General features: G+C 36.9%; 1 protein-coding gene across 4 annotated transcripts in view; it reads right to left on the minus strand.

Moving 5' to 3' along the window:
- Positions 1–18,180, minus strand: part of RAVER2 (ribonucleoprotein, PTB binding 2) — a 115,057-nt gene that overhangs the window by 22,464 nt on the left and 74,413 nt on the right. For all 4 annotated transcript variants that reach the window (XM_081225220.1, XM_081225221.1, XM_081225219.1 and 1 more), the window contains one exon: positions 16,929–17,065. In XM_081225220.1, coding sequence (XP_081081346.1) covers positions 16,929–17,065 — 137 coding nt within the window. The remainder of the gene's footprint in view (positions 1–16,928; positions 17,066–18,180) is intronic.

Here is an 18,180-nt window from a genome sequence, read left to right on the forward strand (position 1 = left end):
ACAAATAGAACTACCATATGACCCAGCAATCCCACTACTAGGCATATACCCTGAGAAAACCATAATTCAAAAAGAGACATGTACCAAAATGTTCATAGCAGCCCTATTTACAATAGCCCAGAGATGGAAACAACCTAAGTGTCCATCATCGGATGAATGGATAAAGAAGATGTGGCACATATATACAATGGAATATTACTCAGCCATAAAAAGAAATGAAATTGAGCTATTTGTAATGAGGTGGATAGACCTAGAGTCTGTCATACAGAGTGAAGTAAGTCAGAAAGAGAAAGACAAATACTGTATGCTAACACATATATATGGAATTTAAGAAAAAAAAATGTCATGAAGAACATAGGGGTAAGACAGGAATAAAGACACAGACCTACTAGAGAATGGACTTGAGGATATGGGGAGGGGGAAGGGTAAGCTGTGACAAAGTGAAAGAGCGGCATGGACATATATACACTACCAAACGTAAGGTAGAGAGCTAGTGGGAAGCAGCCGCATAGCACAGGGAGATCAGCTCGGTGCTTTGTGACCGCCTGGAGGGGTGGGATAGGGAGGGTGGGAGGGAGACGCAAAAGGGAGGGGATATGGAAACATATGTATATGTATAACTGATTAAATTTGTTATAAAGCAAAAAATTAAAAAAAAATTCTAAAATAAAAATATGATTTTTTCTCAAAAAAAAAAAACAGAATCATATTTGGATCATAAATCTAATCAAAGTATTTTTTGTTCAATGCCCACTTAAAAATACTCAATAAATTTGTGTACAAAGCAAAAAAAAAAAAACAAAACAAAACATGAGTGACATCAGCATCGTGCTGGAGTGAGACATTCCCTTTGTCTCTCGCCTTCAATCTATAACCTGTAAAACATACACAACTCAAAAACGTTGCCTCTGCCCAGTACACCAGGATGCTGGAGAACTCCACACATCTATGCATCTAACGGTGGGTGGACTGGAACACAAAGAGGAGGTGAAACTAGGGGAACCTGGCATCCTGCCTTCCCCCAGCCACAGCAGCTGAGCCTGCAGGCCCAGGGAACCCAGTAGCAGCAGGGGAGGCAGCATACGAGACTCCAGCCTCCCAGCCACAGTGGTGTTCACAGCCCCAGGTAACCTGGTGGCAGTGGCAATGGGGGCTGTGTCCTGTCCCTTCAGCCACAGAGACACCCACAACTCCAGCAGCCAGCCCCCCACCCCTTCCCACAGTGGTGGCACCTGGAAACCCAATAACCCCTGACATGGTAGAGGTGCCTGTGACCCCAGTTCTCCACTCACCTCCCCTGCAGTAGCAGAGCCTGCAACTCAGGTCTGGGACATGGCAGAAATGTTCACCATCCCAGTGCCTCAGGAGGTGACATTAGCAGCAGCAAGGCACCAAGACCCTAGAGGCACAAGCAGTGACAAGGAGGGCACTGGGTGAGCGACACCTCTGACAGATAAAGTGCTGACTCACACATATAACTAGAAGCAGCTCAGGTAAGAAAATGAAAAACTTGTGCTATAGTGCCACCTACCGGAAAACAAAGGAGAGCCCTCTAATTTCTAAACTGTTGAATCATTAAAATCAAGCAAAAAAAAAAAAAAAAAGTTTTACCTAAAGAAGAAAGGTGTTCATTACTTCAAATGCTCCAGCAGAGGAACAACTCATCAAGCACCGTGAAAACCCACAGTAACACTGTATTCAAAAATGACAATTCTCTATAAACCAAGCAAAGTCATGGAATACTGTGATCTAACTGATAAAGAATTCAAAATAGCTCTCATGAAGAAATTCAAGAAAGTTCAATGAGCTCAGGAATAAATTAAGGAACAGAAGGAATACTTTACTAAAGAGACAAAATCTAAAAAAGAACCAAACAAATTCTGGAGCTGAAGAACTCAATAAACGAGATGAAAAATGCATTAGAAAGCACTGGAAATAGAGCAGACCTTATGGAAGAGAGAATCAGCAAGCTTGAAGATACAAATCTAGAAATGATACAGGTAGAAGAAAAAAGAGAATTAAGATCTAGAGAAAAATGAGGACATCTATGAGGACTATCCAACTCTTTTAGGAAGGGCCACATTAGGATAATGGGTATCCGAGAAGAAGAGAGGGAGAAGGCTGCAGAGAGTTTATTTAAAGAAATAATAGGTGAGCACTTCCCAAACCTGGGGAAGGAACTGGATATACAAGTCATGTAGCTAAGAGAACACCTGATTACCTCAACGCAAAAAAGACCTTCCCTAAGTCACATTATATTAAAACTGTCAAAAGTCAATGACAAATAATTTTAAAGGCAGCCAAGGAAAAAGATGGTAACCCACAAAGGAACCACCATTAGATAGAATACCAGCAGATTTCTTGGCAGAAACTCTACAGGCCAAGAGGAGAGTGGACATTCTCAAAATACTAAAAGATAAAAACTGTCAGCTGAGGGCTTTCCTGGTGGCGCAGTGGTTGAGAATCTGCCTGCTAATGCAGGGGACATGTGTTCGAGCCCTGGTCTGGGAGGATCCCACAAGCCGTGGAGCGACTAGGCCCGTGAGCCACAGGTACTGAGCCTGCGCGTCTGGAGCCTGTGCTCCGCAACAAGAGAGGCCGCGACAGTGAGAGGCCCGCGCACTGCAATGAAGAGTGGCCCCCACTTGCCACCACTAGAGAAAGCCCTTGCACAGAAACGAAGACCCAACACAGCAAAAATAAATAAATTAATAAACTCCTACCCCCAACATCTTCTTTTAAAAAAAAAAACAAACTGTCAGCTGAGAATACTCTATCCAGCAAAGCTATCATTCAGATATGGAGAAGTAAAGGCTTTCCCAGATAAACAAAAGCTGAAGGAGTTCATCAACAATGGACCTGCCTTACAAGAAATGTTGAAAGGAGCTCTTCTGCCAGAAACAAAAAGGCAAAAGTACACAAAACTTTGAGTAGGGTGATGGACAGAATCAGAAAATTGCAACTCTATATCAGAATGGGTTTTAAAACACTTTATTATAGCATAAAGGTTAAAAGGGGGAAAAGCAGTAAAAAATAACTAACTACTTCAATTTGTTAAACTCACAACATAAGGAGGGATAATTTGAGACAACAAAAACATAAAAGGGGAAGAAAAAAAGGATGAAACCTGTATAGGCAAGTGAAGATAAGATGCTATCAGCATGAGATCAGACTGTTTTTCCTATGAGATGATTTATACAAACCTTATGGTAACCACAAAACAAATCTAGAGCAGAGACAAGAAACATAAAAAGGATGAAACTGAGAAAAACATAGAAAACCACTAAACCAAAATAGACAGAAACACACAGACACTTCTCCAAAGAAGACATACAGATGGTCATCAGGTGCATGAAAAGATGCTCAACATCACTAATTACTAGGGAAATGCAAATCAAAACCACAATGAGATATCACCTCACTCCTGTTAGAATGGCTATTATCAAAAAGGCAAGAAATAACAAGTGTTGGCAAGGATATGGATAACAGGGAACCCTCATACACTACTGGTGGGAATATAAATTGGTGTAGCCACTATGAACAACACTATGGAGAGTCCTCAAAAAATTATAAATAGAACTACCTTTTGATCCAGCGATACCACTTCTGGGTATTTATCCAAAGGAAACAAAAAAACTGACTTGAAAAGATATCTGTCTGTGTTCATTGCAGCATCATTTACAATAACCAAGACATGGAAGTAACCTAAATGTTCATCGATGGATGAATGGATAAAGAAAACATGGAATACACACACACACACACACACCCCACATAGGAATATTATTCAGCCACAGAAAAGGAAATCTTGCCATTCATGACAGTGTATGGACCTTGAGGGCATTTTGCTAAGTGAAGTAAGTCAGAGAAAGACAAATACTGTATGCCCTCACTTACCTATGAAATCTAAAAGCCAAACAAACAAAAAAACAAAACAGAGCAAACCTAACTCATGGATACAGAGGACAGATTGGTGGTTGCCAGAGCTGCAGGGGTGGGGGATTGGCAAGATGGGTGATAGTGGTCAAATGGTACAAACTTCCAGTTACAAAATAAGCAAGACCTGGGAATGTAACATATAGCACAGCGACTATAATTAATAATACTCTATTGCATATTTGAAAGTTGCTAAGAGATGAAACCTTAAAAATTCTCATCATGAGAAAAAAATTGTAACTGCGGTGATGGATGTTAACTAGACTTATTGTGGTGATTATTTCACAAAATATACAAATGTCAAATCATCATGTTGTCACGTGAAACTAATACATTATATGTCAATATAGCTCAACAAAAAAAAGAAATTCCACCCTAGATAAGGGCTGCCTGCAACAAAATTGCATGCTTACCTACTTAGCTGGAGCCTCTCCCCTCTGAGTCCTCTCTCCTCACTATCATGCCACTTCATTATTCTCTTCAGCTGCCTTCTCCATTTTAGTCCCTTTGTTGGTCTGGTGATCTTACTGCGTTTTGGACCACAGCCCCTTCGCTTCAGGTATAATGAACTCTTTTTTCTTATTAGCTTTCTTCCTCTAATAAATGTTCAGTCCATTAAGTTAGTTTAATTTTGAAAAACTACCTGTTTTATATAACCCAATTCATTTTTCAAAAATAAGAGGGAGAGAAACGACCTTATTCTGAGATCTGGAAATCTCACACTCGCAACGCTTTTCCCTGATTCTTCCTGCTATGTAGTAATCCATGTTTCACGTCTTAGTATAAAGCAAAACAACCACCTGAGTTTTCCTCTCTTTCTACACCATACTTATTCTCAGAAGCCAGTTAGGAAATTTATTAGATACTTTCATTCAAAGGATTTCCTAGTTGTGCTATACTATTCACAGAAAGAACCAACTGGGATGCATGAGAATGGCAAAAAACTTCACCAAGCAGCATGGGAAACTGTAAGTAAGAAAAGGAGGGACTTCCCTGGTGGCACAGTGGTTAAGAATCCACCTGCCAATGCCGGGGACACCGGTTCGAGCTCTAGTCCGGGAAGATCCCACATGCCGCGGAGCAACTAAGCCCGTTCACCAAAACTACTGAGCCTGCGCTCTAGAGCCCACGAGCCACAGCTACTGAGCCCACATGCCACAACTACTGAAGGCTGCACACTTGGAGTCCGTACTCCGCAACAAAGAGAAGCCACCGCAATGAGAAGCCCACACACCGCAGTGAAGAGTAGCCCTTGCTTGCCGCAGCCTGGGAGCAGCAATGAAGACCCAACGCAGACAAAAATAAATAAGTAAAATTAATTAATTAAAAAGAAAAGGAAATGAAAATGAATATCATTGTAGCCCACATGATACTGGGAGAAAGATAATTCTTCTAATACACTCTATCAAAGATATCTTTTAGTGTAAGGACTGTTGGATTAAATGGGAAGTGATGATAGTTGATTAAGATTTTTGTTGTTAAGATTTTTGAAACAAAGTTCAGTGTTCTGGGAGAGATAAATTGGTATCAAAGAAACGTCAAAAAGGAGAAAATAAAACCACAGAAGTGGGAAAGGTATAAAGCAAGCAAGTACTTTTCCTTCTATTTCATATTTGCAGGATATAAATATCTATTCTTTCATAGACTAACTACTGAGGGCACTGGGCTCTGCTATGGGGTTACCTAGATGAATGAAACTTGGACTGTGCCCTCCAAGTTCTCACATCCTAGGAGGGGAAGTAAGAAAAGCACAAGATAGCATTCTAAAGGAGAATGCCACCATATAAAAGAGAAATAAAGGTGAAGTGCTAAAGCTTTTTCAGAGAAGGGAAAATGGGAGTGGAAGGTTTGAGAGATATAGGAAAAGGTTTCATGGATGACATGGCACCTGAGCTAAGATTTGGAGGTGAGGTCAGATATGGACAGGAGGAGACATGGAATGACCCTTTTAGGAGAAAGTAAATGCCTGACAAAGGCAGATGGCAGGAAATCATGGGCCTGTGATGGGACACTGTGGCTGGTCCACGGAAGAGAACAGTGGCAAATGAGGTTGGAAAGGCAAGCTGGCCTCAATCGTGGAGGGGCTGGAATGCCAGGCTGGAATGCCTGATTAATTATAAACAGGGAATGATATGTTTGATCTTGGAATTTGTACATTAGTAAGCAGCTTCATAAAAAATGTGGCAACAAAGGAGACAGGCATTAGAAGGTCTCTCCAGGAGTCCACTGAACTTGTCCATGCTGCTAGATGTATGCATGTGGGCAAACACACAGATTATATATATGTGATTCAAAATTTTGTTTAAAATTTACGAGGAATTTACAGATGAGAAAGAACAGAGTGGTATACTTTGAAAATCTGAAAAGAACAATTTCAACGGGAACTTATGCTTTTAAGAGAATAAAGAAAGGAAAGACACTGAGAGAAGCTGTAATACCCTAGTTTTGCATGTCTAGTATTCAGGTAGAAATCAGATCAACCAAAGAGCCAAACCACAGTACATTTGGAGAGGTAAGAATTGATAACATGTAATTTGATGATGTCCTACACTGTATCATTGACCTGTGCAGTAGACAGGGAAGGAATTATTACCTCCATTGAAGAGATGAGAAAACAAAAGTTCAGAAAACTTATGTGACTTGGCTAAAATCACAGGCTATGCAATAGTAGGGCTATGAATCCAACCCAATTTTTCTCACTTTAGTATTCTTGTCATTATTCTAATCTGCCTTATTTTTCTTTTTAATTTTTTAAAATAAATTTATTTATTTTTGGCTGCGTTGGGTCTTCGGTGCTGCATGTGGGCTTTTTCTCTGGTTGCGGTGGGGGGGGGTTACTCTTCGTTGCAGTGCGCAGGCTTCTCATTGAGGTGGCTCCTCTTGTTGCAGAGCATGGGCTCCAGGTGCACGGGCTTCAGTAGCTGTGGCTCGCAGGCTCAGTAGTTGTGGCTCGCGGGCTCTAGAGCACATGCTCAGCAGTTATGGCGCACGGGCTTAGCTGCTCCGCAGCATGTGGGATCTTCCCGGACCCGGGCTCGAACGTGTGTCCCCTGCATTGGTAGGCAGATTCTTAACCACTGCACCACCAGGGAAGCCCTGCCTTATTTTTCAAAATCCAAAATTTGCACATATTTACTATGAAACCCATTCTGTAACTATGCACCTGCTATTTTATTTTTGGATTAAAAAAGAAATCCCATTTTCTTCCTTTTATTAAAGCACATCTTTTTATCTTCATGTAAATGTAGACTAACTTTTATTTCCATGTGATGGCCAAAGATTAATACTTACAATGTATCTTAAGCTCAATTTTTAAGCTCACTTCAATAACTGAATTGAAGGCTTATTTTAAAAGTGCTCATAAGAATTTGAGAAAATGGAATCTTGAATATTCCTCAGGGAGATTCCTTTGGGATATTTAATGTTGATTGTGAATTTGATTAGGCTCATCTACTACCAGTGCTAATTAAAGATATTCCTTCACCATTAATGCTCCTCTTAAAGAAATGTCACCACTTGGCATGTAACTTCCTAAATACAAAATCAAATTGGTTTTCAGAAAATTCTGCCTCTATATAGGACTCCTCAGTGCCACCTTCACCTTTAGTCCCACTTTATCTTTTCTAAGTTTTGTCTCGAGTGCAGTTAGATGGGATGGAAAACCTGAAATGACCAACTGTACTAGTTCATCTAAAATCTGAATCAAACCCCTAATATCCCTTCTTATAGTTTCAAATCTAGCTTTTAGACTTCATACCTAAAGAAATAAGAATTAATTCGACTATCTTTTCTGCATTAAACACATTTCATTTCTAAAATTTTATTTAAAGAATACAATTTTCCTTTTTTTCCCCAGTTGTTAAAAAAATGTTTTAAAACCAACATGCTTCATTTTGTGACATTAATAATAAAACTAACAATAAAATGTCTTTCTTTTATATATATGCAGATGTTTTCAATTTTCATGTTAATTTTTGCCTCTCAGCTACTTGCCTTTCTTCATATGAGTAATTTTAAGTCTTAACTTTCAATTTAAAGACTGATCCTCCAAAAGGTATTGTACTACATTTTAAAAAAGTAAAATTTGATCATCACCTAACCATTTTGAGTATATCAAGTTGTACAAATTATATATCTTAGATTTAAGTATGTTTAATAATCATTTTTAAAAATTCAAAACACATTAAAATCCCTTGAAACATTAAACATGTCAGAATAGCAATTCAAAACTCTCTTCAGATTTATTCATACTGTATACTATTCTTTTGTAGATTTTTTCAAACACTTAAAAGACTGATTTGAAAACACTGATTTGGTTTCTAAACAAAGATTTTAAAGTAATGATGGTAACTTTAAATACATTTCAACAATTTGCTTTCCTTAATTCTAGTTTTTAGCAAAAATCATTTTTTAATGTACTTCCCAAGTTACTGTCTAGAGCTAATATAATCTGTGCTTCCACAGTTACTGGTTAAAGTAGTTTGGGTTTCATATAGCTAGTGCTTGTCACAAGATTCTGATCTATCACAGACCACACAAAACTCTTTTTGGCAAGTCTCTCTGCATTATTTGCCCATTAGGTGGCAGCATCAGGCGCTATGTGAAAGCACAAAGCACTGCCAGGCCTTTTTGTTCATTTTTTTGTTTTTGTTTCCTCTTCCCTCATCATACCATCTCATCATACATTTTGTGGTTGATCCCCTGGAACAGGTTGTCAGCTTCCTGGCAGGAAAGATCCCTGTAACCAAGGGCAACACAAGAGTACAACACGCAAGTAGACAGTGCCATCCGTAATGCAGGGCATACCAACTACCCATTAACGGCAAGTGTCAAGTGAAAACCCAAAACCACGACTTAAAAAGATATGAAATAGCTAAAATAGTTCTCACATTATTCTTTATGTTATTAGAACTAATGTCTATGTCAAACAAAAGTTACTTAAGAGAAATTTTACCTATTTTACCTACATTATTAATAGGGAGGAATGTCTTGTTTTTCATAGATTATAGTTGGATGTTAGATTTAGGTGTTTAATAAATATTTAATAAATTGGTTTAAAGGCTTCTCCCTTAAGGTGGGCTTCTTCCAACTGTATGACCTATTTAGATGACCTATTTAGATGCTTCTTCCAACTGTATGACCTATTTAGATGTACCTATTTATCTCTACCTCAGAACCTGACTTTTCAAACTCCGCTTGTACTTTCAAACTAACAGGATTATATATGCTATTATCACTGTGAAGAGTGTGCACAACCAAATTTTAAACAGCTACATCTATTTCTGATATAACTTTCCCCAATAACAGTTCAAACATTTGAGAAATGCAGTTGTCGAGAAAATAACTGCAGCTCAATGGCAATTCTCACTAATTACTATCATCAACCAGAGAAACGGGAGGAGGAGCCCATTTGAAACTGGCTTCTAACTAGAACTAGATCTGGGGACTTCCCTGGCAGTTCAGTGGTTAGGGCTCTATGCTTCCACTGCAGGGGGCATGGGTTCCATCCCTGGTCAGGGAACTAAGATCCCACAGCTGGGCAGTGCGGCTAATAAAAAAAAGAACTAGATCTGGAATAATTGATTTAACTCGCTTGTTTATCATTAGATAATTTTAAGATCTCTAAAACAACGACTGGCAATGCTATCCTCTATTTAGTACAGTTAAGGCTTATGTTTTAAAATTAGAGTTCAATATCTGTTGATGTTCATAGGGCTGTGCAACCATCACCACGATCTAATTCCAGAGTATTTTTATCACTCCAGAAGAAACCCCCCAACTCCCACTTCTCCTGGCTCCTATAGTAACCAGTATCTGTTTACTTTCTCTAAGGATTTGCCTATTCTGGATGTTTCATATAAATGGCATCATATGTGACCTTTTGTATCTGGCTTATTTCATGCAGCATAATGCTTTCAAGGCTCATCCATGTTGTGACAAAGATCAGTACTCCATTCCTTTTATGGATGAGTAATACTCCATTGTACGGATATACCACACTTTGTTTATTCATTCACCAACTGATGGACATTTGGGTTGTTTCTCTTTTTGGCTGTTATAAATACGCTGTTATGAAGATTCATGTACAGTACTGGTTTATATGTAGACATATATGTCCGTTCTCTAAGGTTTATGCCCTAGGTCATATGGTAACTCTGTGCTTAACATTTTGAGGAACTGCCAAAGTGTTTTCCAAAGCAGCTGCACTGTTTCACACTCCCCTCACCCCTAGCAATGTATGAGGGTACTAATTTCTCTCCATTCTCCTCAACACTTGTTATGGTTCACTTTTCTTCATTCTTTCTATTCTTCAGACTGGATACTCTCAATTGACCTATCTTCCAAATCTGTTGGTTATTTATTCTGCCTATTCAAATCTGCTACTCTGCCCTAGTGAATTTTTCATTTCAATTATTATACTTTTCAAATCCAGAACTTCTATTTGGTCCTTTTTTATAAGTCCTGTTGCCATACTGATATTTTCTATTTGGTGAGACACTGTTCTCACACTTTCTTTTAGTTCTTTAGATGTGGTTTTCTTCCATTCTTTGAACATATTTACAATAGGTGATTTAAATCTTTGTCTAATAAGTCCAATGTTTGGGCTTCCTTAGAAACAGTTTCTATTGGTTGCTCTTCCCACTGTTTATATGAGCCGTACTTTCTTATTTCTTTGCATGTCTCATGATTTTTTGTTGAAAAATGATATAAGGTGGCAACTCTGGAAATCAGTTTGTACTCCCCCTTCAAAATTTGTTATTGCTGGTTGTTTAGTGACTTTTCTGAAGTAATTATGTAAAGGGTGTATCCTTTGTTGTGAGTGGTAACTGAAGACTACTCCATTAGCTTAGTGGTCACCTAATGATTCACTTAACACCTGGAACGAATAAGACTCCAAGACTTTGTCATGTGTGTGTTGGGCCAAGCCTTCAACAACACTCAGCCAGGCAGCCGACAACTCTGCCTTAGCCATCACTTCTGCAAGTGACAGTTTAGGGCCTTCTTGGGTTCTTCCCAAGCACGTGCACAATCCTACATGTGTGCATGGCCTTGTAAGATTCCCAGGATATGTCAGAGATTTTCAAAGGCCCTGTGGATATCTAATACCCCAACGTTTCCTTTAACACTTTTTGGTTAGCCTATTTTTTGCCCCAAATATTATCTAGCACCTCAGGCAGCTACAAAGTTAAACAATTTCCTCTAAATGTTTTCAACAAACTCCCCTGAGGGCAAGCTCTGAGTCAGGTCAAATGAAAATAGCCTTGCAAGTGGGGTCCTTCCTGGGAACCAGAAGAGAGGTCAAATAATAGTTCTCTGGGAAAGAGGTTTTGTGGAGCTCCAACCCTTTCTTGCCCACTCTGGTGGATACCAGCTTCCTGGTTTTTTACTATGATTATGGGCTGTTGGAAAGAGACAGGAAAACAGGAATTGGATTGGCTAAAAGACCATAAAGCTAGCTGTTTTTACCAATATTCAGACATTTTTCTTGACTAAGTACTCCCCTGGTTGCTTCATGCCTTTAGCTAATATCCAGAGTTCTGTAAAAGTTTATTCTGATTATTCCTGCCTGCATTATTGATGCCTTTATGGAGGAGACACTGTTTGAAGGTTCTTATTATGCCATTTTGGTTGATGTTATCTATGGCTTGGATTTTCCATATAGGCCTCTGAAACACTGCAAATTAAATTTAGAGTGTGAGGCAAGAATCAGGGTTCATGTTTTCCAATAATGATAATCAGTTGTTCTAACAATATTTGTATTTTTTACCTATTGGACTGTTTTGAAATTTGTGTCCAAAATCAATTTACCATTTAAGTATGGGTCTATTTTATTCTACTGATCCATTTGCCTATCATTATGCCAACACCACACTGTCTTGATTACTATGACTTTATAATAAATCTTGAAGTCATGTAGAAGAAGTCCTCCAATTTTGTTCTTCTATGTAAAGATTGTTTTGGGTAGAGTAATTCCGCTGCATTTCAATATAAATTTTAAAAATCAGCTTTTCAATTTCTATTTTAGAAAAAGGCTGCTGAGAAATTGGTTGAGATTGCACTGAATCTATAGATCAATTTGAGGAGAAGAACTGACATCATACCAATACTAAGTCTTCCAATTCATGAGCATGGTATAGCACTCCATTCATAGGCATCTTCTTTAATTTCTCTCAGCATTGTTTTATAGTTATCATTGTAGAGTTTTTACAAATCTTCTCTTAATTTATTACTATGTATTTCATGTTTGGTGCTACTATAAATGGAAATTTTTTTCAACTTTATTTTCCAACTGTTGCTGCTAGTACGCAGAAATACAATTCATTTTTGTATATTGCCCTTCTATCTTGTGACCTTGCAAAGTTTACTTATTATATTTAGTGGTTGCTTTTTAGATTCTTAAGGATTTTTCATGTAAACAGGCATGTCATATGCAAAGAGAGACATTTTTACTTTTCCTTTCCTATTTCATACCTTTTTTTAAACCTTGTTTCATTGACTAAAACCTCCAAGTTTATGTTGTTGAATAGAAGTGTACATTCTTGCCTGTTCTGACAATCTCTTTGTTTTAATTGGAGGATGTAGTCAATTTTCACTTAACTATCATTATCATTCAGTCAAGGTCTACCACTTATCTATTTGCGTTCTATTCATCCTAACTACTGTTTTTCTTTTCCTGACTTTTTTTTTTTGGTTTAATCAAATGTTCTTAGATTTCATTGTAATTAAACTGTTGACATTTTAGCTATAATTTTTGAATTTTTTAATGGTTGCTCTATGGATTACAATATACATTCCATAACTTATCACAGTCTACTCAAGAGTTAATATTTTTCTACTTCAGGTAAAATGTAATTACCCCACAAACAATTTCATTCACCTCATACTGTCCTTTGTACTACTGTTGTCAAATGTGTTATATCTACACAAATTACAAGCCGCACCATGCAATGTTACAATTTTGTTTTTAATTAACTTTAATAAATAAATTAAGAAAAGAGAAAATATATAGTCTTTTTTATTTACCCACATAGTTACCAGTTGTTTAATCACAATTATACTCAGTGAGGGGCAACCTGGTGGGTGGAGGACAAAGATGCTGCTAAACATCCTACAATGTAGAGTACAGCCCCACTGACACAAAGAATTGTCCAGCCCAGAATGTCAACAGTGCCAAAGTTGAGAAACTGGCTTGAGATAAGATGCATTATTTTTATCTGATGGCTTTCAAGATAATTTCTTTATAACTTTGTTTTTCAGCAAATTAACTGGTGTGACAACATAATATTTTGTTTTTATTTATCCTGCTTTGCAGGGGAGTTCTCTGACTCTGTTAAATCTGTAAGGTTTTTAAAGCAAACATGGGGAATGTTTAATCATTATTTTTTCAAATATTTTATGCCCAATTATCTTTCTCCTCTCTTTCTGGGACTCAATTACACTTATTTTAGACTGCTTTATATTGTCCCGTAGGTCCCTGAGGATCTGTTTATTGGTTTTCAACCTCTTTCTCTCTGTTCTTCAGACTGAATTATTTCTTTTGATTTGTCTTTATATTAACTGAGCATTTTTTCCTGCTTTCTCCAAACTTCTACTAACCCCATCCAGTGTATTTTTTTGGTGGATACTGTACTTTTTAGTTCTAGAGTTTCTATTCTTTTTTAAGTTTATATTTCTTCCTGAAATTCCCCATCTGTTCATTTTTACTTTATTTCCTTTAAGTCCTGTTTATAATAGTTGTTTAAAATAGTTGTTTTAAGTCTTTGTCTACCAATACCAACATCTGGTTCATCTTGGGGGGTCAGTTTCTATTAATTGCTTATCCCCTTAATTGTGGGTCACATTTTCTTGTTTTTTCAACTTTCTAGTTATTTTTGTTTACTGAACATTGTGGATGATATATTCATAGATACTATGGGTTGTATAACCTTCCTCTGAAGGTTGTTGATCTTTGCTGAGAAGGAGTCAACTTTTATGAACTCAAACTCCAAACTACCTCCTCTGTGCTGGAAAGGAATTGAATCTCTTCATGGTTCTTTAGCCTTCCATCTGTTGTTTGCCACCAGGTCCCCTGGAGTCTCCCTCACACAAAGCTCAAAAGTCAGTCAAGTGTATTTGGGCTGAGTTTACACAGAGACTTTTCTGAGATTTCCCCCTTACTTTCCAGCCTTGCTAACAGTCCTGAACTCTCTCCTCTGACTCCATCAGCTGGTAAGACTGCATCTTTCTGCATAGGCTGGCAGTGGGGTGGGATTGTGTTAGGCAAAAAGCCACAGAAACATAAATCTCATCCAATGCAGTTTCCCTCTTTCAAAGACTGGCTCCCCTTCAGTTTCTGCCTGCTTTTGGTCATTCTTCAGGGCCTTCAAATGTTTTTGTTTCATATTTGATACAATTTTAATAACCGTTACCTGCAGGAGGGATAATCTGATACAAGTAGCTTCACCAATACTAGAATGCCAATTAGGATGTTTAAATGTGATAGTTTTATTGGAAATAAAGAGTATTATATCCATCTATATTTTGACATAGCCAACTCTCCTAATCCTCATGCACAGTTGCTAGTACAAAGCAAACAACCAGTTTCTATAAGACACTACTTTCATGCCTGAAGAAATTTCTCCATGGTATAATGAAAATAACGTGGATTTTGGAATCAGAGAAATCCTTTACTAACTGCGTAAACTTGAAAGATTATTTACCCATTTATGCTTTTCCACTTGTATTATGGAAGTGGTCATTTAGATATCACAAGATTGTTAAAAAGATCAAATGTTTATATTACAAAGCATATAGTAAATGTTGAAAACAAACCTTGGTTTCTTTTCCTTAGACCTTTTCCTGCATTCTAACAGTCGAAATAGAAGGAATTCCTAAAGCATGACCAACTTTCACTAGTTATTCAATTGGTCACATTTAATTAAGTTTAGGTTATAAGGATGAAAGAACACAAGGAGAGAAAACAAATCTCACTTTATGAACAAGCATGAGGAAACAGCAGGGAATGTCCAAGGAGACAATGAATCAAGGGAGGATGCACACCTCCACAATTTCTCTGGTTAAGCAAGTGCAGAGGCAGGAGGAAGGCTGGCAATTTGCAAAGGCATCTTTATCACAGAATTTCTCCATGAGTAAATGGGAAAGGTCTTTCTATGGATATAAGTATATAATAAAACACAGTAATCTAACAAGGAAAACTGCTAGTGAGAAAAGCAACACAAATTTCAAAAATGAAAAAGTATAAAAATAACTTTTAAAGCTTAAATCACACATTTAACTGTTTTTAAAATTTTATTGTGCTTCCTCTTGTTTTTGAAAGTAAATTTTGTTCCTTGTAAAAAAAAACCAAAAAATTAGAATTGCACATGACTATATTTTATAAATTTTAAGATTAAAAATAGATTATGAAAATTTACGATGTGTTTACACATTGTTTTACATGATTTTTAATATCTGCATTATATTTCCTGATAAAAATATGACATAATTTGTTTATTCAGTCTTATAGATTGTTGGAAATTTAGGTTGTTTCTAATTTTCACAACTATAAATTATTCATAAATGATTTTACACATCTCTAATAATTTCTTTGCCTTTTGTCACTTATAAATATAATCAGCATATAATTAATGTTCTCATCTAAGTCATTACTTAAAATGTTAACAAATAAGGGAAAAATGATGGAGTTTTATGAAACATAGAAGAGAATGCCTTCCAAATTGCATCAATTCATGATTACTGTTCCTTAAATACAGGTATGTTGCTATCTAATTGCATCATCTTCCAATTCATATTTCTCCATCTTTTCCACAGCTATATATGAGACTTCATTATATCCAGCTTTACCATTTCTACAGAATCCATTTGACCTGTGTTTCTAGTATCCCATGATAAAAGCATAATCAGGCATCAATTGTTCTAAGTGAATTTGCATAGGTTTTCTTTTCTAAGTTTATTAGAGACAGCTGAAGCCAACACAGCTGCTCTAAGAAAAGCAAAGTGGAGGTATTGCTCCCCCAGACAGGAAAGAGCTGAGAAGGTGACTGCTCTGAGAAATAAGAAAGAATCAGAATTGTTAATTATAAGACTCTCATGATTACATAATCATATACTACTAACATGATATACACTCTTAGCTTAAGCCACTAAGAATAAGCTGAAGGAGAAAAGGCCAAAGCGAAATGGACATATTTAAGTGATGACAAAGTGTGTCTTTTGAATGTAATACTTTTTTTTTTTGTGGTACGCGGGCCTCTCACTGTTGGGGCCTCTCCCATTGCAGAGCACAGGCTCCGGACTCGCAGGCTCAGAGGCCATGGCTCACGGGCCCAGCCGCTCCGCGGCATGTTCCCAGACCAGGGCACGAACCCGTTTCCCCTGCATCAGCAGGCGGACTCTCAACTACTGCGCCACCAGGGAAGCTCAATACTTTTAATATTATTGATTGACTGATTATTTTAAGAGTTAGCATAATAGTGCTAGTTATGATCATGTCTCTACATACACAAGCGGTGGGGAAGAACAGAGGCATTTCCTTGGACTTCTTAGTCAGGTCTACACTGCTGTAAACCAGATATCAGCAGAGTTTTTCTGTAAAGAGCCAGAGAGTAAATATCCGATCCTGTGGGCCACACAGTACCTGTTGTAACTACTCAACTCCGCCGTTGTAGTACAATGCACCATAGACAACATGCAAATAAATGGATGTGGCGGTATCCTAGTAAAACTTTATTTACAAAACAGGTTGTGGGCTGGATTTGCTCTGTCATTTGCTCACCACTGGTGAAAACAATGCAATGTAAATATCTAGGCAAAATCATACTTAGCAATCTTCTGAACATGTCCTAAAATTCCAAATGGCAAGAAATATTGTATAGATCAGTGCAATTTTAATTCCTTATGATATTACAAGAATCACATTTTCATATCCAGTGAACTCAGTATATAGTTGAAGCAATTTTTCTATATATCATCAAAACCTGAGAATCATGTACCTGTGCGTAATCACCAAAAGGTTGAGAATAAGCAATGCACTTCTCCAATGTGTGTTGCGATTCACTTCCCTGAGAGATTGCATCCAGAATGTTGCTTGCAATTCCAGTCTTCTGTAGAGTGATTTTACTTGCAGGGGCTTAAGGCAAAATCAATACATATATTTCAGTTGGCTGGTTTTATTATAAATTACAGAGTGCAAAACCTGTTAATTCAGCATATTCTCAAATAGAACACAAATTTTAGTTTGCCAGTAAATATCTACATTTATTATTCCTGAGGGAAAAATATATAGTATATGATATTGTCTCACTTGTTTAAAACAATGAAAATGGAAGCCTGCCCTATGGGTAAATGATCTTGATGGAAACATTTAAAAAGTATATGTCTAATCTCTTGAAATAAGGCATATGAAATGTAAATTAACTGTTCTTATTAATGCAATAGTTATAACCATCAGTTTTTAGATCAGATAAAAATACAGTAGGCATACCAGAAGCACATTAAATTTTTTTCTGGCTTTAAAAAATTTTTTAATTTTTAATTACAAATTAATTAATTACAAATTAATATTTTGGTTCAAAAGGATACTTCATAAAATACAAAGAATGTATACTAAAAACAAAATTTATCTTTCACCTCTTTTCACTCAATTCTATTCTTTTTCCCAGAGGTAACAGTTTAGAATTAATTTTCTCAGATTTACTTTATGCATTTACACATTCAAACACATGCATATAAGAATACATAGCCTTAAATAAACATAAATGGAATCATTCTATGCACACATTTGCTTCTTCCACTTAACCATTTGCTTTAGAGATCATTTCATATTAGTACACGTAGCACTCCCTCAATTATATATTCCATTTTATGACAAACCATTTAACCATTCCCCTATGGATGACCATTAAGGCACTTTCCAATGTTTCACTATTGAAAACCAATGTTGTAATGAATATCTTAGTGCCTAGAGCACACCACATTTGTGATTTTCTCTTAAAACTATATTTGAATTAATAGTTATAATTTACTAATTGAAGGCCTGAGGAGGGCCTCTAAAAGAGTAAATGAGAATTCCACTTCTGCCGATTATTAGTAACTAACATATTGGGGGGTATTTGGCAAATACTCCGGCTATATTAGATTCCACAGAGGTTTAAACTTCATATTTTAGAAATATGATTCTATATATATTGTAAAGAATTATAGTATTGTCAAATAATTCCTTAATCCAATTATTTTCAATCATGA

This window comes from Mesoplodon bidens (assembly GCF_964165515.1).
Source record: "Mesoplodon bidens genome assembly, chromosome: 2".
Classification (NCBI taxonomy): domain Eukaryota; kingdom Metazoa; phylum Chordata; class Mammalia; order Artiodactyla; family Ziphiidae; genus Mesoplodon; species Mesoplodon bidens.